The sequence below is a fragment of the Perissodus microlepis genome, chromosome 6 (genome assembly GCF_051167445.1).
Source record: "Perissodus microlepis isolate ML-2025 ecotype Zambia chromosome 6, ASM5116744v1, whole genome shotgun sequence".
Lineage (NCBI taxonomy): Eukaryota > Metazoa > Chordata > Actinopteri > Cichliformes > Cichlidae > Perissodus > Perissodus microlepis.
This window is the reverse complement of record NC_140466.1, coordinates 4,538,157-4,558,965: the sequence shown is the minus strand read 5'-3', so window position 1 is coordinate 4,558,965 and position 20,809 is coordinate 4,538,157. Positions and strand designations below refer to the sequence as shown.

Genomic DNA, 20,809 nt, shown 5'->3' with positions numbered 1-20,809 from the left:
ACGGAAATTCTCACCCGTCAGGGATCCCAGTTCCTCTTACAGTACTGTTAACCTCATAATGCCAAACACAGCTGACTAAGAGCATGAGGATGGCCAGTGGTGAAATGAAACATAATACATTTACTGAGTGAACAGGTCATCAGCCTCACAGGGCAAACACAGACGACCACTAACACTCACCTTCACACCTACGACCAATTTTAGAACCACCAGTGAACCTAACCCCACTAACTGCATGTCTTTGGACTGTGGAAGGAAGCCGGAGAGAACCCACACAGACACGGGGAGAACTCCACACAGAGATGCTGGATTCAAACCCAGGACCTTCTTGCAACAGTGCTAACCACGAAAACCATCCTGCTTCCTTAAATATGATATATACTTCTATAATATAAAACTTTAAACATTTTACAAATATTATAGGCCTACATTGTGCTTCGTGCCATCTATTATAAGCGTTTAGTTTGCTGTATCATTATTACTGAAATTATCCAGCAGTATGTAAGTCATGACGTTTTTTCCTCCGTGGGTTGATCATCTTGTCATGTGAAAACTCTCTGCTGATGCTCTATCAGGAGGTGGCTTGTGGTTTTAACGTCATATCTCTGTCCTCTTGTTTACACCTTCCTATACGTGAAAATATATTTTAGCTGGATTCAGAACCAGCTTCCGGCTAGTGTTTGTGATCATGAGCGTCGCGTGGAGCTGTGGAGCGTGTCCGGTCTCCTTTAGGTGCCGTTTATCTGCCTTCTACTGATTTCCGCTCGTTAGCGTCTCGCCACGGTCCCGCAGCGATGTGCGGAGAAGGGGACGAGGCGCAGGACGACTGCGGCTCCCGGGAGGAGTGGACTCTGCTGTTCTGGACCTCCGTGGCCGTCGTGGTTCCGGTCATCATCACGCTGTGGTGCAGCGCACAACGCTCCAAGAGGAAATCGCACATGAAGGATTTCTTTCGCAAGAGCAAGCACGGCTGGCACTACACCGACCTGTTCAACAAGCCCACCTACTGCTGCGTGTGCTCCCAGCACATCCTGCAAGGCGCTTTCTGCGACTGCTGCGGCGTGTGCGCCGACGAGCAGTGCCTGCGCCGGGCCGACCGCAGCCTGTCCTGCAAGGAGATCATGGCCCCCTCCAGCCCCGAAGGAGCCATGGAGCATCGCTGGGTCCGCGGGAATGTGCCTCTGGCCAGTTACTGTGCTGTATGCAAGCAGCAGTGTGGGACCCAGCCGAAGCTCTGCGACTTCAGGTAGCGTAGCTGGACGAGAACCGCTGAAGGGATGCAACAGATGTGCAGCCGTGTTTCTGCAACCAAAAGCCTCTTTTTACACCCACGAGTTAAAAGAAAAATGATCAAGTTTCCCGAGTTAGAGCTGGATGATAAAAGACCTCACTCTTTACTGTGGTTATTTAGTCGTTTTTATATTTGTAGATTGGTTTTTAATCACATCGATATATTCTTCTTTAGAATTTTAAATCTGGGTTTTCTCACGACTCAACATGACTTTAGGGTTTACATGTAATAACGGAACCACCTCTAATGGGCTCCTGCTGCTGTTCAACATAACAAATTTCAATCTTAAAAGACCCCACCTCGGTATGACACTCATACCCCGCTTTGTGAGCAGTTCAGGGTCTTCCTTTCATTGGCAGTATTTCTTTTTATGTGCTTCATCACCTTTCTTATAGTTTCGCTCCCCCTGCTCCTCCTTCAGGTGTGTGTGGTGCCAGACCACAGTGCACGATGACTGCATGGAGAGCTTGACGGATGGAGACGTGTGCGACTTGGGCGAGTTCCACAACCTCATCATCCCCCCTCACTACCTCTACCGTGTCAACAAGCTGCGCCGCAGGCACCCCGACGAGTACAGCAAGGTGTTGAAGTCACGACTGGCCTTGTTATAGTGCTCCTACGTCAGGTGCTCCGGAGATGTTTTAAAAATGCGTTTTCTGCTTGTATCTTGTAGCTCGGCTCTTCCTGTGGCAGCGGCTGGACTCCAGTGTTGGTCTTGGCTAACACCCGTAGTGGGAACAACATGGGGGAGGTGCTGCTGGGGGAGTTTCGCACCCTTCTCAACCCGGTGCAGGTCAGCTTGCAGCTCGCCTGCATCTTTTGTCTCAGTGAGAGCAAACTTTGTCATTGCTCTTTTTCAGATCCTGGAACTAATCTTGTTTTCTGCTTCACCTCCAGGTGTTTGACTTATCTCAGCTGACTCCTTCCAAAGCCCTCCAGCTGTGCACCCTCCTTCCCCCCGGCAGTGTCCAGGTGCTGGTGTGTGGAGGTGATGGCACAGTGGGATGGGTGCTCGATGCCATCGATGCTATGAAGCTAAAGGTGAGACGTCTCTGCGCTCAAGAAAAAAGAGCGATCTTTCTTTTACACATTACTTCTTCGCTTTGACACTTTTCTACTTTCTTTTGTCAGGGCCAGGACCAGTTCATCCCCAGGGTGACCATCCTGCCTCTGGGGACAGGAAATGACCTCTCTAACACTTTAGGCTGGGGAGCTGGCTATGCTGGAGAGATCCCCGTGGAGCAGGTTCTCCGTAACATCCTTGATGCTGAAGTGGTGAAAATGGACAGGTGAGCGGTGTTGATACTGATGACAGGTGCTCCTCAGGGTCAGTCAGAAATGCCTGAACAGACTGATCAGTTTCACTAGTCTTTTTAAAACTGTAGTCTCTTAGGTATTTGGGGAATTAAAACACCCTGTCCTGTGTCTTTGGCGACTATATCTATACAAAAGCGGTCAGATGTGTCTTCTAGTTGACGGCTAGTGTTTACATTTTCTTTCTATATTAGGAAATTAATTGGTGAGTCACTTTGACCACTGTCGATCCTCAACATCACGATCATCCACTAGCTAACCCCTAAGATGTACCCTACTTTATTGTCCTTTTTGAGTTGAATAGGATCCATACCTTTAACCATAACCATGAACTTATCAAGAAAGTATTTACTAAGGTCATAAATCAAGGGGTACAGCGTTTGTTATTCTCGTAGAAAACTTAAACCTCGGTTTCTGGCACAATTTAGCCTCCTTCCAGAGGTACTTGGGTGAGAGGGTAAAGTACGAAAAGGTCAGAACTCCAGCAACAGTTGCTGAATATGAAAAAACTTTACTGGATAACATGTTTCAGCTTGGGGCCTTCTGTAGGGTCGTCATCAGGTGGCTGTAGCTCATGTTCAGTCAGAAGTGTGGGCGCGTAGTCATTTACACTGCAAATCAGATGTGGTCAAATGCGTCTCACTTGACCTCGAGAAGTGGTTTGAGTGGCTGGGTCACATTGTGTCCTCATGGTTGTTTACATTGGATTTAATGTTTTTCACTTGTGATCTGATGTCATAAGCTGCACTTTCAAAAGCATGTGAATTACAGATGAAAAGGACATTTATGTTTTATCATTTACGCTTAAAAAATTAGAGCTGTGTAATGTTATTACAGTCAGCATGAGTACCAAGACGTGAGGAAATGTAAATAGTCCAAATAGAAATAAAACTGTGATTCCTGAAATCCAAAGTTTTGACCCGTTTGTGCTTGTTTTCATTCCGCTAAACACCTTCATGATTATTTTCAGATGGAAAGTCCAGGTAGCATCAAAAGGCGTCTACTTTCGTAAACCAAAGGTGAGTTTTTTCTCTCTGTGCTGATTGATGAACACCGATGTCTTTCGTGACATGTTAATGCCTGACCCGTGGAAGCACTCAGCTGTATTATAAAGCAGACACTGGATTTCCTCCTCAGGTTTTGTCCATGAACAACTACTTCTCTGTGGGGCCCGACGCTCTGATGGCGCTCAGTTTCCATGCACACCGTGAGAAAACGCCCTCCTTCTTCTCCAGCCGCATCATTAACAAGGTCCGTAATTTGAATAAACAACGCAGGCTCAGGGTTTAAATATGAATGCAAAAACCTCTTAATCCTGTAACTGTTTTTGTTATTTTTGTTGTTTTTTTGTAGAGACATAAAGATGCAGCTTCATTTTGTAGTAATGAGTACTTAACTCTTCCCACAGGCTGTGTACTTCCTGTATGGCACCAGAGATTGTTTAGTGCAGGAATGTAAAGATCTGGATAAGAGGATCGAGGTACGGTGGACTTGTGCACGTGATGAAGCATTATGCAAATTTTGTTTTAAGCTCATAAAGAGAATCAGAGTCACTGTAAGTCACTTCCATATCAAGCTTTCTCTATAAATGTGAATTGGTTGTCCTGTGACTTCAGCAGGAGGCAGAGAAACCAGTGTCTCATCAGTTATTTATTATATTGTGCAGCAAATCTCTTGAAAGGTCCAGACACAGAAAATGTATTACCCACAGAAACTGCAGTCCAAAGAAAATAAGACTATCTTCTAAAATTTTCAGTTTCTTTTTGACTGTAAACAGCGTATGTATATAAGCCGACTGTTCCCAGTGTTGCCAAGTCGGTCCAAAAGCTTCTGATGAGACATGAAAAGAAAGTTCCAAAATACAAACATGTGAATTTACTTTAGAAATAATTATCTTCACACAGGATTTGAATCCTTCTGTCCTCTGCTCACTTGCGATTGGTCAGAGTCTCCTGTCACAGGGCCCAAAGACGCTGTGCAGGAATCCAGTTCTTTATCAGATCCCGTACAGTTTGCTGAATGGGTGTTTAGATGTTTTTGGTGCTGTTATGTAGCCAAGCTTTTATAAAAATTCACACTTTTCTTGATTACACTTTAATGGAAATGCAAAGGTTAAAAAAACAACCTGACAGCTTTTCAATTATAGGTTTCAACATTTGGAATCAAGAAGTGTTAATTACTCAGCTTTGCAGGTGCTGAAGATGTTTATTTTAACTTTAGTAAGAGCCTGGTTTCCAGAGCTGCCAGTAATAATGCTAAGCTAATTAATTAATTAATTTAATGTATAAAAACAAATTAGATATTTTATAGTCTGCACTGTCTTATTTTTCTTACCTGGTTGATGTTTTCTATGTTTTGATCAACGTTTTCAGACATATTTGCCCATTTTGAGGTGGTTTTACTGACAAATGTCTCGATCAGTGTGTATCGTAGTTACAGCTGTTTAATATAAGACATTGTAAGAGAGATCCTTAGTAAAAAATGTTTTTATAACACATAAAGATTCGTGAAACATGTATGTGTGTTTGCATGTGTTCCTGCCACAGCTGGAACTGGATGGGGAAAGGGTGAAGCTTCCCAGTTTGGAGGGCATCATAGTCTGTAACATCGGCTACTGGGGCGGAGGCTGCAGGCTGTGGGAGGGTATGGGAGATGAACCGTGCCCCCCTACCCGGTAGGTCATTTAAGAGCATATTGGTCAGGAAAATATAAACTGTCCATCTGGCACCGACTGCTTCAGGTTACTATGGAAAGTAAACATGCTATTTCCTGTCTCTGCAGGCTGGATGATGGCCTGTTGGAGGTGGTGGGTGTGTTTGGCTCCTTCCACTGTGCGCAGATCCAGGTCAAGCTGGCCAACCCTGTACGGCTGGGACAGGCTCACACTGTCAGAGTAAGGCTTCCTGTTTACCTCATTTACTGGCCATGCAGAACGACAGTAATTACTTTTCACTGCCATTCGCCTCAATCCAATCTAATTGTGACTAATCTGATTAGGCTTTTGTTACTGAGCTCCTGCATGTGTCCATTTACCCTCGATTGCTTTCACCTTCATTCATTCTCGTTCAAAAAGCGTTCATTAAAAAATTCACTGTTAATTAAGGCCTTCACACACCAAGCATGTAGTGAAAAAGCGATGCGTTTTTGCAGAATAGATATCCTGATGCATGCTTTTGAACATATTTCATGATATCAGGGAGTGAGTTGAGAATAATTTTATTTTGTGCAATATCTGCACAGATTTTACACACCTGGTGTGTAAAGCCTTAAGATTACAGCAGCTACTTTCAAACATCATTTTGTAAAAACTATAAATGCACACACCTGCGTGTGGATTTGCCTTTGCTGCTAGAGCGTACCCACAACAACAAACTCATTTTACTGGTATTTGAATACCTCACATATTTAACTACATAAATATTGTAACTGTGGTGATATTTTGTACACAGGCAAAAAAAAGTCCAATGTCGAAAACTTGAAAGTTGTGTTTTACGGTTTATTTATCCAGTTTGGCAAGCAACAAACAAAGATCCATTTTATGTTGTTTCGTGCTGCTTCTCCAGCTCTGGAAAAAACCACAGGCCCACCCCAGTGCATGCTGGTCCTATACTAGTCCATTTACTTACAGAAAATGGCCTTACAGTTCTTCCTGTCTGACTTACAAAGATACAAAACAAAAAATTAAGCAATTATTAACCTAAAAATAAACCTTGTAAATAACCCAAGATAAAAAAGTAAACCAAGAACACATTTGAAAAAAAAAAAGGAAAAAAAGAATAAATGGCTCCAGCACTGCACAGATTTTACACGCCCGCTGTGTAAAGCCTTAAGATTACAGCAGCTACTTTCAACCATCATTTTGTAAAAACTGCAAAGGCGCACCTGCGTGTGGATTTGACTTTGCTTCCAGAGTGCACCCACAACAACAAACTCATTTTACTCTCACATATTTAACTAAATACATTTTAAAAGCATCGCTGCTAACTGAGGGTGTAGGTAATGGAGGAGTTGTAGATGAGAAGAAAAATAATCTATATCAGTAACATTTTTTGTTTTGTTTGCTCTCACAGGCTTCAATCAGAAGAATTAGAAATAAGGCTTAAAATACTGCTATTAATGGCCAAATCCAGTGTTTGCCTAAGCTTGCTCTGAAGCCCCCTGGTGGGCTCTGAAGGTACTTTAGGGTTGCACTTACACATTACAAAAAAAAATAAAAAAATAAGAGAATACATATAAAATTTTTCATATAAAAAATAAATACTGATTAAAAAACAGGCTGTTAATGGCAAGGAAAGCTTTAAACTGGACTGTTGCCAAGCTGATCTGAAATAAAGTTGTTAAAGGAAAAAAAACCCACAAAAAAAAGAACAAAGATAAAAGTTACTGATTTTAGTCTCACGTTAAGTTGTTATTATTAAAGATAATAAAGTAAACCTTTTCTGAGCTACATATTTATATTATTGGATTCTACTGGAGTAGCTTTGCATTAATCACAGTTCAAAATAAGTCTTATTTATCTTATACATGTCTCCCTATAAGCCAACTTTCTTCTGATTGGCTGCCTCTCCTAAACAGAAGGTTTGTACATCTGTGTTCACATCTGGAGCTGTGTGCCTGTGTGCTATATATGGTCATCTACAGAGCCAATAGTAGAAAAAAACCTGAAACAGTGATCACTTTTATATACATAGATTTAAAAATTTGGTCGTGTTTAACATGAGCACCCACTGTTGTACCAGTATGTATACTTGATCGCTATTTAGACTGTGAATGATTGGCCTAAGCTAACCTATAGGCCTATGTATGATTTAGCTAACATTTTTTCATTGTGCGCTGCTCCTCCATCTCCAGCTGGTGCTGAAGAGCTCCACGATGCCCATGCAGGTGGATGGAGAGCCGTGGGCGCAGGGCCCCTGCACCATCACCATCACCCATAAGACCCAGGCTTTTATGCTGTACCACAGCGCAGAGCAGACGGACGATGATGACGATGAAACCAGCGCCTCTGAGACGGAGAGCCCAACTCCTCACGACTCACCCAGGGCGCCGGGGCCGGCGTCTGCTCGAGCGTGACCTGCCACAAACATCGTGTGACGTGAAGCTCTTGTTATCCTCGTTACTTATTTCTGCCTAGTTTGTATTATTCCCTCCTTTGCATTAGTCTTCCTCCTCCGAGGTCTTTGCAGTCACATCGTGATGATTAGAACAGACGTTTTAATTTAGAATCTTTTCAGAGAGCTCACAGACGGAGAAAGATTAGTTTGTTACTGAGCTGGCGTGAATTGTTTCTTCGGTCTTTTATCTACACACTCCCCTTTTAACTCAGAGCTCAGGCAGTCTCTCCTTGGACAGATTGCTCTTTAATTGCACTGATCCTCCGTGCCATAGATAATCTATAGACGACGATACTGTATTTATTACTCTTTACAATTGAATTCTCCGTGCTGCCCTGCAGGTATCGGTGAGCCATTCTAACAGGTTGCCCAGGTTTAACCGACCTCTAAAAGCCATGTTTAAATCAACAGCAGGTGATGACGTTGTGTTTGTTGAGAGAACAGCAGGTTGCGCTGTCTGGTTGATGCTTTATTTCCCACAAATTTTGTATTCCACAAAAAGCACAAAAAGTGAAAGACCTGCGTTTGCTGGCAGGCCCCAGTGGCTCATGTGTCAAATGTGTTATCGTCTTTGAGGATCCTCATCGTCACACTGCTGGCAGGTTTTTAGTCACACAGGCTTTGAAATGTGTGGACTCGATGGGGCATGGACTCTGATAAAACCGCAGTGTGTTATCAATCAGCAGACATCAGTGTTTCCGTTAAAGTGCACTGCCATTTGCCAAACTGTTAAATTATACTACGTTAAATTGTATAAACTATGGTTAACATTCCTGTGTGAGCTACAGGAAATAGCCAGAGTTGCTGAGGCTTGTTTGGGAAGTACTGCTAAGTAGACGTAGTTTTGTGGGTCCATTTTGCCTTCATTTTGAACCGCTGTTTTTCCTCTGTTTTGCTCCTGTTTACATATTTTGTGTTGCACTTTTTGGCATTTACACTGATAAGTACCTTAAACTGCCCAGGATGTTGACCTTTGATGTTACTGTCGATTGTCGTAATAGCTGCTGTTGAGATTATGCTCCCATTAACCCAAAAGTCACCACAAGGTGTCCCACTTAAGACAGTATTTCTGTAGACAGGATAATAGAGTGGTCTTCATATATATTAGGATCATCACACGCATGTACGTATCCATGTAATGTTCAGGTGAAATACTAATTCCTGTTTATTCTGTACTCAGCAGAATTTGTGCAGGAGGACTTTTGTGTTTCTGTGTTTTGCTGTTTGAGGTGGTCTGCTGCTCGGAGTCATATCAGGAATGTCTGTAGCTGTTAGTTTGTGCTTTGTTTTGAACCCGGAGCTGCTCTGAAGGCTGAACAGGGATACGAGTCTTGCCGCGCGATGCCTACTGCTTTCGAAATATGCACCTCCCTGACAGTTAACCAAACCGCATGGTTTCATCGCCCTCTATTTGTTTGGCGAATGTTGTCGCTCAAGGACACCTGCTTGAACTTTTACCTTGTCATCCATGTTTACCAGAGCTGTCTGTGTTGCACTGAATTCTGCTTAAATGTGACAGGGTTTTAAAGCCACTAGGTCCTTAGCCACGCTAGCATCATGCTTCTAGTATATTTATAGAGAAAACACCCGCTTTTTGTAGGAGTCACTACAGTTTTGTAGAGAAAGTCATCTCCAATGAATCCTAATGTTTGGTTGATTTAGAGCACTTCAGATCATGATGTGATACTCAAAACAGTAAAACTAAATGTCTGTCTCAGGCTCAGCTACAGTTTTCAAACTCCAAACACAACCTGAGAAATGTTAGCATGATGCTAATTCTATATATATACTTTTGTTTATAGAGAATTAGCATAATTAACATGGCATCCTTGCTTGGAGCTAAATACAGCTGCAGTGGGTGTCATGGCTGCATCAGATACACATATTTTCCATTAAAATTTAATATTATGAAACGTGAATTAGACTGCTGATTCCACCAGCTTTTCTGTAACTTTAGCTCAATCTTACCAAACGTATAAAATATGGACGTTGGTACTGTCATGTCACCTAAATTTTAGCATTTTGACTTTTTGGTTATTTTGAGCCAGAAGTCACCATATTTGTATGAGAGGGTGAAGTGCCACATTTTTAGCTTGATTACCAAGTTCTGTGTGTAAAGACTGTTACATTTAATCATTAATTATTATTAGTATTATTATTATCATTGTCTTGCTCTCTTCCACAGCAGTTCTTTGTCCTGTCTTTCCCCCCCATACACCTAGCTGCTCACTGCAGGTTTCTTCCTGTTAAAAGGGAGTTTTTCCTTCCCACTGTTGTCGTGCTTGCTCATAGGGGGTCGACTCAGTTTTCTCTGTACACTTTAGGATCTTTACTGTTGAATCTATAGTGCTTTGCTTTGAAGCGACTGCTATCTAGATTTGGTTCTACATAAATAAAATTGAATTAAATTATTATTTAAATATGAGTGCAACATGCAAAAAACAGCCCTTATTATGACATGCTTTTTAAAAATTATTATTATTGTTATTTATTTACAAATTTAAAAAAATATATAATTAAGTTATAAAGAGTGAAGCACAACCTTCTTGGATGGACTGTAGCAGCAAGCTAAATTATATGTAAGATAACTGCAGTGAAAAGATTACATGCTCAGTGTAACTACATTTTCCATCGCATTAATCCGATTATCTGAGGTGAAGTCTAGAAGACAGCGATTGTTTACAGCCGTCTGTGTTGACATCCACCTGTTACAGCGCTAACAAAGCAAACTATAAGCCTTAATAAAATTCACCCGCTGCACAGCTGTTATGAAACCCTCCACGGAGGCGATACCATTTTTTCTATCAAGCTGGGAACGTGTTTTCTTCTGCAGTAAAGCTGGACACTCGAACACGGCACTCTCGTTTGAATAGAGCCTCAAGTGGTCATTCAAGGAACTGCACTCCCTGTGATGCTAGCGTGGCTAATGAACTTGTTTGGGAGGTATGACTGTGACATTAATGGTTGTTTTGAATTCTGCCAAGTCATAGCTTATAGTTTATTATTTATGAAGACACAGAACAGTATTTATTTAGAGTCTAAGGAAAATTGAGTGAAGCTGCGCAGCTGTCCCTCACTGGGATTAGATTACTAGAGCTCAGCTTTTGCATTTGAAATTCAATTGTTACATTTCACTGTGTTGTGTGTACAAAAATGCTGTTGATATTACTTCGTTATTGCATATTTGAATATAGCTATTTCTTTTTGACATGGGTAAAATTATAATAATTATAAAGAGTGAGAGACATCTGCAGAAAACACAAAAATCACATAAAGTTTTATTACAAGATGACTCCATTAGAAAAACTTAAATGTCCTCTGCTAAACACAGAAACGCCATCTGGGGGAAAAAAAAAGCTTTTATCAAACAATCATGTCAAACAAAGCTGTTTACAAAAAGAATAGTAGCGAGGGTTTGATGGGTTACTACTACTACAGGTGAGAGAAACTCATTTTGATTGAAATGAATGTAATGAAGCGATCTTTTGAATTTGATGACATTCCCATAAATATTTTCATATATAAACCAACTGTGTTTGTCTCTTTATTCACTTTTATATAGACATCTGAAAAGCAGCAGCCATGATCTCTGGTCAAAGATTACAACAGCAGCTACATACACGCTAACAAACATGATGTTTGAATTCGTTAATCATTCACCAGTTTTGCAAACACTTATAAAGAGACAGTTTGAAACAGCAGCTACAACACTTACACTGTGTTTTGCGCTGACCTTTATTCACGTAATATTCAACTTGGATCCTTTTAATCATCAAATCATTATTTAAAAAGGAAACATTGGGTGTCATTTTTAAGGTTCTGATCTAAAGGGAGAGGATCCCAAACTCTTTAAGAAAAACAAAACTGATGGTCTCCACCAAGGCCAAGATCAAGTATTAATGCAAGTGTTAATCACACATCATCCAAGACTAAACAAAGCTGTAATAATAATAATAATAATAATAATAATAATGATGATGATGATGATTGCACAGCACTTTTAAAGACAGAGTTAAAAGAGCGGTGTGGAACAGTTCAAAGAACCTGACCAGAAATCTGAGGCTAACTGCTCCAATAAGGTCTCAGCAGGTCTGTAATTCTACTACTACTAATAATAATACTAATACATTTTATTTGAAAGTACCTTTCAGAAGACTCAAGGACACTGTACACAGAGGAAAATTAGAAAGCAAGCATAAAAGCAGACAATTTACAAAATCATAAAACAGAGTTAAAATAGCAGAATGGAAAAGGTTACGTGGGATAAGCTATTTTGAACAGGTGAGTTTTGAGTCTAGACTTAAAAAGAGAAAAGGAAGTGACATTTCTTATGTCAGGAGGAAGGGAATTCCAAAGTCAAGGAGTAGAGCAGCTGAAATCCCTGATGGTGGCAAGATGAGGGGAGGGGACAGAGAGAGAAAGAGAAGAAGAGGATCTAAGACACCGAGATGGAATGGTGATCTGAACCAAATCAGAGAGATATGGAGGGGAGAGATGATGAACAGCCTCACATTTATACAAAAGTATTTTAAAACTGATGCGATATTTGACCGGGAGCCAATGAAGCTGCTGTAGGACGGGGGTGATGTGGTGAATAGAAGGGGTCCTGGTGATAATACGGGCAGCAGAGTTCTGGACATGTTGGAGCTTGTGGATGGATTTTTGAGTAAGACCAAAAAGAAGTGAATTACAGTAGTCAATCCGAGAAGTAACAAGGCTATGAACAAGAATGGCAGTGGCATGGTGGCATGTGGAGTGTATGGAAGCCCGTTTCCGCCACTAAAAAAAAAAAAATTTCGAGTTATTTTCTCGAAATTTCGAGTTATTTTCTCAGCTTTTCTTTTCTTTGAGAAAAGTAACTTGAAATTTCGAGTTAGCGCTGCCAATCAGTAATCTACGTGAATGACGTCATTTCCTCGTTACCCGGAAGCTGAAGCCCTCAGCTACAAATGCTACAGCTAAGCTACCGGTATAACGTCCAGTCGTGAATGCACAGATTGCTGAGTGTTTTCAGCCTGACTTCACAAATGATGAAATCCCTGTGTTATTAGCTGAATCACATGGTGTTACTATCAGCAAACGTACTCGCGAAAGCGCCAATTTGTTGGGATCCGTTTTTGAGTGCGCGTTCCTCTGCGCCATATGCGTCCGGGTAACAAGAAAGCGACCTCATTCACGTATATTTTTGATTGGCAGAGCTAACTCGAAATTTTGAGAAAAGTAACTCGAAATTTTGAGTCATATTTCTCGAAATTTCAAGTTACTTTTCTCGAAATTTCGAGTTAATAACTCAAAATTTCAAGTTAAGGATACTAGCTTTTTTGTTTTTATTTAGTGGCGGAAACGGGCTTCCATAGGAGTGAGACAGTTGGAAATATGCAGACTGCGTGACATTACTGATGTGTGAATTCAAAGATGAAGTTAGTTAAGTATGAATGGAGTTGTGTGCCAACTACCTTATCTAATACAGGAAAGAGACTGGCTTTCTAGAGCTTTAAATGTTGTTAATAAATTTTAAATTAGAATCTGATAGATGGTAAATGGTCTGTATTTGTATAGCGCTTTACTTGGTCCTAAGGACCCCCAAAGCGCTTTACACTATACACAATCATCCACCCATTCACACACTGGTGATGGCAAGCTACAGATAGATAGATAGATATATACACAAATCTCATAATGCATTCAGGCTTCAGATTAAAATCAAATATTGGTTCTACTTCTTCTGATTTCTATGAGGACGTGAGTGTTGTGTGCCTGAAGAAGCATGGCCTTTGGGTTTATCTTTCTTGGTGAAATCAGATCCTTTCCCGGATCCTGAAGACTTATGCCCTCCAGCAGCGCTGTGCGGCCTCCTGTCTGGATCTGAAGTAAAACATAGTAGTAAGTCAGTTGTCTTTAATGTAGGATGTGCGCCACTTGCTAAACAAATCAACAAACAAATAACACTCCTACACAGTTTTTATGTACAAAATACAATAATCCCTTAAAACTATACACCGCGCAGAGAGTGAGGTTTGCACCCAGAGTGCTTCTTGTTATATGTCCTGTTTATTTAATCAGTGGAATTGTGTTGTTATTCATCATCTGATTGGCAGGCTGACATTTTTTATAACACGTGAGGATTTGATTCATACTTGATTTCTCAGAAGGAGGATGGCCTTTGGGTTTATCTTTCTTGGTGAAATCAGATCCTTTCCCAGATCCTGAAGACTTATGTCCTCCAGCAGCGCTGTGCGGCCTCCTGTCTGGATCTGAAGGAAAACACAGTAGTTAGTAATTTGTCTTTAATGTAGGATGAGCAACACTTGCTAAACTAATCTGATTTAAATTTATTAAATATCAAAAAGTAGAGAAACCCATGGTCAGATCAGAAGCTGGAACCTTTTCTGGAAGCATTTTTATTTTAAATATCACAATATAGTTTGCACACAGTTTGTCACATTTGACCTCTCACCTCACTTCTACATTTCACATCTGCCTTCCTTTCAAGTTGACTGCAAAATGTGCTTTAACTTAAAAAAAAAAAAAAAAAAAAAAAAAAAAAAAATACTGTCAAGAGAAACAGAATGAGCTGATGATTTAGCTGGAAATATGCTGCAGTATACAATTATATAAGCCCACGTTTTACATGGCCAGTTATTTACAAATGAATACATATTAGCCATTACCTCCTCCTACATAGTTCTTAAGTACAAAATGGAATAATCCCTCAAAAGTAAACACCGCCCAGAGAGTGAGGTTTGCACTCAGAGGGCTTCTTGTTATATGTGTACTGTTTATTTAATCAGTGGAATAGTGTTGTTATTGATCATTTGACTGGCAGTCTGACATTTTTTATAACACATGAGGATGTGAGTGCTTCATACTTGATTTCTCAGAAGGAGGATGGCCTTTTGGTTTATCTTTCTTGGTGAAATCAGATCCTTTCCCGGCTGGTTTACCTCCTCCAGGAGCACTGTGCGGCTTTCTGTCTTGATCTAAAGGAAAATATGCAAAACGTCTTCCACAGTTAGTCGGTTGTCTTTAACACAGGAGATGTGCAACGCGTCCACTAATCTGAACTGTACACAGGCATACTGAATTACATTTTTGTCAGGTTTAAAATGAACAGTGTGAATGCTAGAATTACTATAATGTTTGATTTGTGAAGTTGCTTTTAAAGGCACATTTACAAACCCAACATATAACATCTGCTCAATGAGAAGCTGTTTTTATTGGAAAGGTTCCAGAACTTTGGTTACTGCTGCTGTTAACTTCACTGTCGAGGACTGCTGCAGACACGCACGGTACACTGAACTGTAATGTACACAGTGGTCGCAGACGCTGCAATTCCTCGCGCCTCCGGCTGAGCCGCTGTCTCCATCGACAGGGAGGTAAGCATGGCAGGAGGCGTTGGATCCGGGGAAGGATATCTGCATATGTATGTATGTGTGTGTGTGTGTGTGTGTCCAGAGTTCAGCTGAGACAGTGTCCTTCACCCTGCCAGGCTAAGTAAACAGTCTTCCAGCCAACCCCGGTGGCCTTGCGTAGGATAGGAAGAACAGTCTGTTATCAGGGTGTTTTTGTTCAGCTCCAGCCTTGAGACCACAGCTGGCGCCGAAGTGGTAGCCGCATGAAATGATGGTGGTTTTTACTTTAGTGCGAACAACTCATGTGAATTTCAAAGCTGTTCTAACAGTCTGACACTGGTCTCTCAATCTCCCGTTGGAGAGCCGTGAGCTTCTCCATGATGTTATCATTCTTGTACTCAAAGAGCAGATTCTGAGAACTCACGACCGCTGTGAGCTTCTCAAGGATGTAATCCAATTTTCGCTCAGAGGTCTTATTCTGAGTGTTCACGGCAGCTTCAAGCTTCTCCAAGATCTTATCCGTGCTGCGCTCAATGAGCCCATTTTAAGAACTCACGACTCATCCCATCATTTCAATCACAGCGGGCAGCCTTGTGGGGTTTTGAACAGCCGATTCCGCTTTCTTTAATCTTCGATAAGCCAGGGCCAAGCCAGCTTCGGTCAGCAAAAACCCTGTTATCATGGTTCCGAAAAGGTTGATATCTTCAATGTCCTCGATCGACAGTCCCGCCAGGCACACGACCCTCCAGTTATGCCACCTGTCCATCGTGTATCCAGCAGGGAAAGTCCCTCCAGGACACTCAGGCTCACCCGAGCTCAGGCTTCTCGTTGAGAAGAGGGTGTCAATTTCATTCAGGGACCAGTTGATCAAATCCATAATTCCTCTTTTTTTTATGAGGATCAATTGAGTGTTCTTAAACTTTGAGTCCAAACATTCATTTGGATATTATTTTGACATGCGCCACCAACCTAAACATTTCAGAGTAAGCACTCCTCATCATGGCAACAGCACTCCTCATCAGCAGTGGTCTCCCCCACCAGGAAGATTTGCCACACCTTTAAAACTGCTTAGGAGCAGATTGAAGAACATAATAAAGTTCAGCCACAGACCAAAATCCAGCTGAGCATCTGCAAGATGCACAAGAACAAGCTGAATCCTTCCAGACGCCACGAGAAACACAAACGTGTCACAGAGCTGCTTTTGCACCACAATGAGGATCTACACAATACTGGACAGGTGGCTTTGATGTTACGGTCGATCAGTTTATGACCTCAATTTTAATAATGACTGCCAGGAATGAAGGCAACACTTTGGCACAAGGCTCGTTTTGACATGTGTCTTTTATACTTTGAAAGTTTAAATAATTTATGATGGGTTTACTGGTTATGGGAGGACTCGGCCTCAAAGTGCTTCTTGCCTAATAGCTTGTAAAAGTGCCTAGCTGCATTCTATTACTGCCAAACCATGAAGGACATCTACAAATGTCCGTAAGCTTCTGGGTGAGTATGGGCAATGAAGTAAGGTAATTTTAGAACCAATCCCTGTCTAGGTCGTCACACACGTTCTTCACATGTTTAACTGACTGCACGATCATGGTTGTCTTTCAGAACAGAGACATGCCCAGTGGTAAGTTGTTAAAACACTAAATGCACTATCAGATTGATCGAGTTTGCCTTAAGCACACTGACTTTTAGTAGATATGATTTCATATCAGGCTGAAATAAAACAAAGGTGTTTAATGTGTGTAACAAGTCATATCCTGGATAAATCTTGTACTGTTTATTAAAAAAATGGGGCTCCATCTTGCTTCTGTCTTTCATCATTTATAAGCTGGCTTGCAAAGGGTAGGTATTATGTTGCATTGAGTATTATGTGTCAATGAATTTTTAATTAGCTGTTAGGGCACCAATTAATTAACACATTGTCCCGTTTGTGGTGATTGGAGACTAAGCTGTTTACACAGACATATATGATTTTTGTCATTACAGACGTGTGTGTGTAAGAGAGAGATTTTAGGTTGTATCTTACTTGTGTTTTGTTGGGCATAAAATCGAGGTTGCCCAAAATGTTGCAATCGAGGTTGGGCCTGTGGATAATGGGGTGGATTCCATCTTTGCTGTGGTCTAATAAAAACGGGGATAGGAACCGGCTGGTAGTACGGCTGGATGGGTGGACTGCTCAGTGGACTTTGGAACGTGGGGTTGCTTCTCTGCTGAGGCGCTGCTGAGTAATGAAACAGTGAGATGAGAACGCACTCTGAACATCTTTATCACACTGTAAAGAATCACGTGTCACAAAGTGCTTGTAATGTTTTAAATAGTTTTCACGTATGTGCTTGAGGAAGGAAATTAACAATATTACAATATGATTTGCAGTATTTTATATCAAAATGTAATATATGTTTTTTTACACAGTGTGCCTTCTCTTGCAAATACACTCAAATAACAAGTGCAGGGAGGTGTAGTCAGTAATTATGGCTGTACAACAAGACCACATTATCGTACGTGTATTATTAACATGAGATCATCTTTAAAATTATAGTTACAGTGAATACCTGTATCACACTAGGACATAGTCAAATTGGCAGATGTTTTCAGATACTCTTTCAGTTCACATGTTACTGTATTCAAATATTATCCTATAACAACTCCTCGCTGATATAAACTTACCAGAATTTGGCTGGGATTCACTTTCTGGTCTGGAGACAGGAGCTGCTGTTTCACCTGTTAAAAACAAAGGTTACATTTAAAGAGTACTTTCCAAATCCTCCCCAGAAATAGTCACCACTGAAGAAGAATAAATTCATGAGCATTTAACAGAAAATCCTCAACAGTATTTTCCACAAGACACAAACTCACCAGAATCCCCAAATGCACCAGTGTTAAGATCTGCATCAGAACGTGAAAATGATTGGCTTCGTTAATCTTTTAGAATATTAATCCAAATTTACATTTTCTGCTAATGCGTGCCTGCACACAGACCTGCTTTAAAGAATGGTAATCTGGCCTCAACTGGCTGTTTAAGCATCGCCATCAGAGTCTCCCTCAGAGCTGCAGCAAAGCTCTGCGTCGCTATCACCTTCTTGGAGTCCAGGCTGATTCGAGGCACGTGAGGCTCAAACTTTACAACTTTGGGCAACACAACTGAAGCCTGTGGGGGGCAAAAGAAAGGTTTTTATTTAAACTTCCTAATTATTTAACTTGTGCCACGCCCATTCCATCTTATTCTTTAGTTTAAGTTTTCCACGGGTGTTCGTCTCACCTGTAGAAAAGCCGAGGTTTGGGATTGACTCAGCAGCCTGTTGATATCTTCTCTGGCTTTTCCCATCCTATTATAGTTTTCGTCGAACTTCTTTGTGAGATCCCGAAGTTTCATCTGACCGAGCTCCAGCTCACGGTCCACCTCAGTTTGGGCCTCGCGTTCATCTTGAGCCAAGATGTCCCTCATCTGCTGATAGACAGCTGCGAGTGCCGTCTTTCTTTTGTTTGCTCCATCCTGGAACAGTGACAATAAGATAAGATATGACAACAGTGAGTTTTTCATAGTTACTGCCAGCACATTTACTTTGTCTCTGTATGACATGTGGAAATTACCTTCAGCATACTCTGCATGTTGTTCATTTGAAACACAACATTTTCAGTCTTCTCCATTTTCTCATTCAGCAAACCCAACTTGTCTCTGAGGTCAGACTATAAGAACAGACACAGAACAGCTTAAGTGCACAAATTTCATACAGACACTGCTCAGAGGGCCTGGAGAACTTTGCAAGTAATGCTTTGACTGCATGTCCACCATCTGCATTATTTCATTATTTCATTTTTCCACTACATCTTACATGCGGAAATATTTTGAATTGTTAAACTTTATTTATAATGAGGTCATTGTTATCTGTTTCTAGTGTTGCCTTGACTAGAGATGTGTGGGCCAAAGTCATTGAATCAGATATTGTGGAAAAAGAAGTGTAATACAACCTGATCCATCAGCCTAAAGCAGTGGTGTTAAATATACAGCCTGAGATCAAAGCAGACACAGCTCAATGCCTGGCATACAACACTAAGAAAAACTTGTTAAACCAAGGAAGACTTGAACTTGGCTGTCATTTACAAACAGTTGTACACAAGGGTCCCTTTTCAGGTATGAACCCACTTCCATCTTTTTTATACAGATGGAATGTTTCCTCTCCAGGAAGTCAGCTGACTGCCATCTTTGTTTAAAGATATACACACCAACATATTGATTTATAATATTACAAATTAAATAAGTTAAAATATGTATGAATTAAGGAGAAATAGTTAACTTTGTACATAAGTCAGTGTTTAATACAGTACAATCGTCAATGTGAATGCAAACACCTCTTTCAGGTTCCTCTGCTCCTCCGGAGTTAGGAAGGAGCATCCTTTGTGGATATGCTGGAGGCAGAAGCTGCAAATCAGACGGTCATGCTGGCTGCAGAAGAACTCCATCAGCTTGTGGTGGTCGGAGCAGATGCGCTCCGACAGGTCCCCGACAGGCTCGCTCAGCTCGTGGAGATGGAAGACGGGGTTTTCCCGGTGAGGGCGCAGGTGCTCCTCACAGTAAGACGCCATGCAGGTGAGGCAGGTCTTCGATGCTTCTGCTTCCATGCAGGTATCACAGCGGATGACATCGTCTTTCTCCGCTTCGCTCTCCTCTTCGCTCACTTCTTCGCTCTCCTCTTCGCTCGCTTCTTCGCTCTCCCCTTCGCTCGCTTCTTCGCTCTCCTCTCCTCTCTCCTCTTCGCTCTCATAGCCTCTCTCCTCTTCGCTCTCCTCTTCATTCAGGTTGTCTTCGCTCTTGCTCGATCTCAATTTAAAGTTCTCCACGACGGCGATGAGGACCGTGTTTTTCTTCAGCTCGGGTTTGGTGTCGAACACGGTTCGACACTGAGGGCAGCTGTACGAGTCCTCCCAGCTGGCGAGCAGGCAGTCCTGGCAGAAGTTGTGTCCGCAGGGGATGGTCACCGGACAGTCAAAGGTGCTCAGACAGATGCTGCAGGTCAGCTCATCCTCCAGACTCATGATAGAAAACTGAGATTCGTCCACTTCGGCCATGATGGGACTGATGCGAATGAAGCTGCGAGACACAAACGAAACTTATCATTACAGCAGATAATCAACGAAGGCCAACCCCTCCTGTAGTCAAACAACAGCAAACGCACTCTCACCAAAACGCAGAACAGCCATTTTACTGCAGTAAAGTTCATGACGTGGCACACAAATAACCAATAACAAAGAATGCACGCGGAGCTGCTGTCTGCAAAACAAAACACTGCAGACCGCTTTATACTCACAGGCCTCTGCTGCGCGTGATGAAAACTAGAGTTTCTTCTGGCTATAAAAAAAAAAACAAAAACAGTCTTCCTGCTTGCGTAACAGGACTCGTGATACAGGTACCACCCTCCGAGCGCACGTCAGAGCCAAATAATTTTTTTTATGAACACATTCTGATTCTCGCTGTGAGAAATAAATGAGTTATTTCTCATCCCTTTTTACACATTCAAAACATTTTTTTAAAATAGAAAACAGTGAAAAAGTCTGTTCGAAGAGAGTCGTGTGCCCGCTTTAACCTAAAACGTTGTGTTAAGTTTGTGACAGTAAATATGTGTTGCAGTAAAAATGTATTGTACCTGCTCCTTATGCCACCTGTCCTTCTGAAAAGAAAGACATATTTTTTTTCTTGTCTTTTTTTACTAGTAATAATCACTGGTGAATTCAGAAGA

The 20,809-nt window shown here is 41.5% G+C and overlaps 2 protein-coding genes across 4 annotated transcripts; one reads left to right on the top strand and one right to left on the bottom strand.

Moving 5' to 3' along the window:
• Positions 1-545: 545 nt before the first annotated feature.
• dgke (diacylglycerol kinase, epsilon) lies at positions 546-11,245 on the top strand. The gene is made up of 11 exons (XM_084930290.1): positions 546-1,246; positions 1,713-1,872; positions 1,965-2,084; positions 2,189-2,332; positions 2,423-2,580; positions 3,576-3,624; positions 3,743-3,856; positions 4,014-4,085; positions 5,152-5,279; positions 5,387-5,498; positions 7,457-11,245. The coding sequence occupies exons 1-11, from the start codon at positions 795-797 to the stop codon at positions 7,676-7,678; spliced, it is 1,731 nt and encodes a 576-aa protein (XP_084786416.1). The 5' UTR covers positions 546-794; the 3' UTR covers positions 7,679-11,245.
• Positions 10,975-20,472, bottom strand: LOC146384866 (E3 ubiquitin/ISG15 ligase TRIM25-like). 3 transcript variants are annotated; one of them, XM_084930287.1, is made up of 11 exons: positions 20,381-20,472; positions 19,425-20,163; positions 18,666-18,761; positions 18,334-18,567; positions 18,054-18,222; positions 17,931-17,960; positions 17,742-17,795; positions 17,101-17,295; positions 14,589-14,699; positions 13,857-13,973; positions 10,975-13,584 (listed from the first exon to the last, which is right to left on the bottom strand). In XM_084930287.1, exons 2-11 carry the CDS (start codon positions 20,139-20,141, stop codon positions 13,436-13,438), a joined length of 1,872 nt encoding a protein of 623 aa, XP_084786413.1. In that variant the 5' UTR covers positions 20,142-20,163; positions 20,381-20,472; the 3' UTR covers positions 10,975-13,435. The 3 variants fall into 3 exon arrangements, with proteins under 3 accessions (XP_084786413.1, XP_084786415.1, XP_084786414.1); XM_084930289.1 differs by having other exon boundaries at positions 17,101-17,292; XM_084930288.1 differs by lacking the exon at positions 20,381-20,472 and adding an exon at positions 20,255-20,338.
• Between the last annotated feature and the right edge of the window lie 337 nt (positions 20,473-20,809).

Bases quoted from the DNA above. Each gene is read 5' to 3' on its own strand.
- LOC146384866 (XM_084930287.1), bottom strand. From the start codon at position 20,141: ATGGCCGAAGTGGACGAATCTCAGTTTTCTATCATGAGTCTGGAGGAT. The intron at 17,796-17,930 runs GTGAGTTTGTGT...TGTTTTTAACAG, and splicing joins TGGTGCATTTGGGGATTCTG to GTGAAACAGCAGCTCCTGTC. The intron at 14,700-17,100 runs GTAAGATACAAC...ATTTTCCTTTAG, and splicing joins TTATGCCCAACAAAACACAA to ATCAAGACAGAAAGCCGCAC.
- dgke (XM_084930290.1), top strand. From the start codon at position 795: ATGTGCGGAGAAGGGGACGAGGCGCAGGACGACTGCGGCTCCCGGGAG. The intron at 3,625-3,742 runs GTGAGTTTTTTC...TTTCCTCCTCAG, and splicing joins TCTACTTTCGTAAACCAAAG to GTTTTGTCCATGAACAACTA. The intron at 4,086-5,151 runs GTACGGTGGACT...TTCCTGCCACAG, and splicing joins ATCTGGATAAGAGGATCGAG to CTGGAACTGGATGGGGAAAG.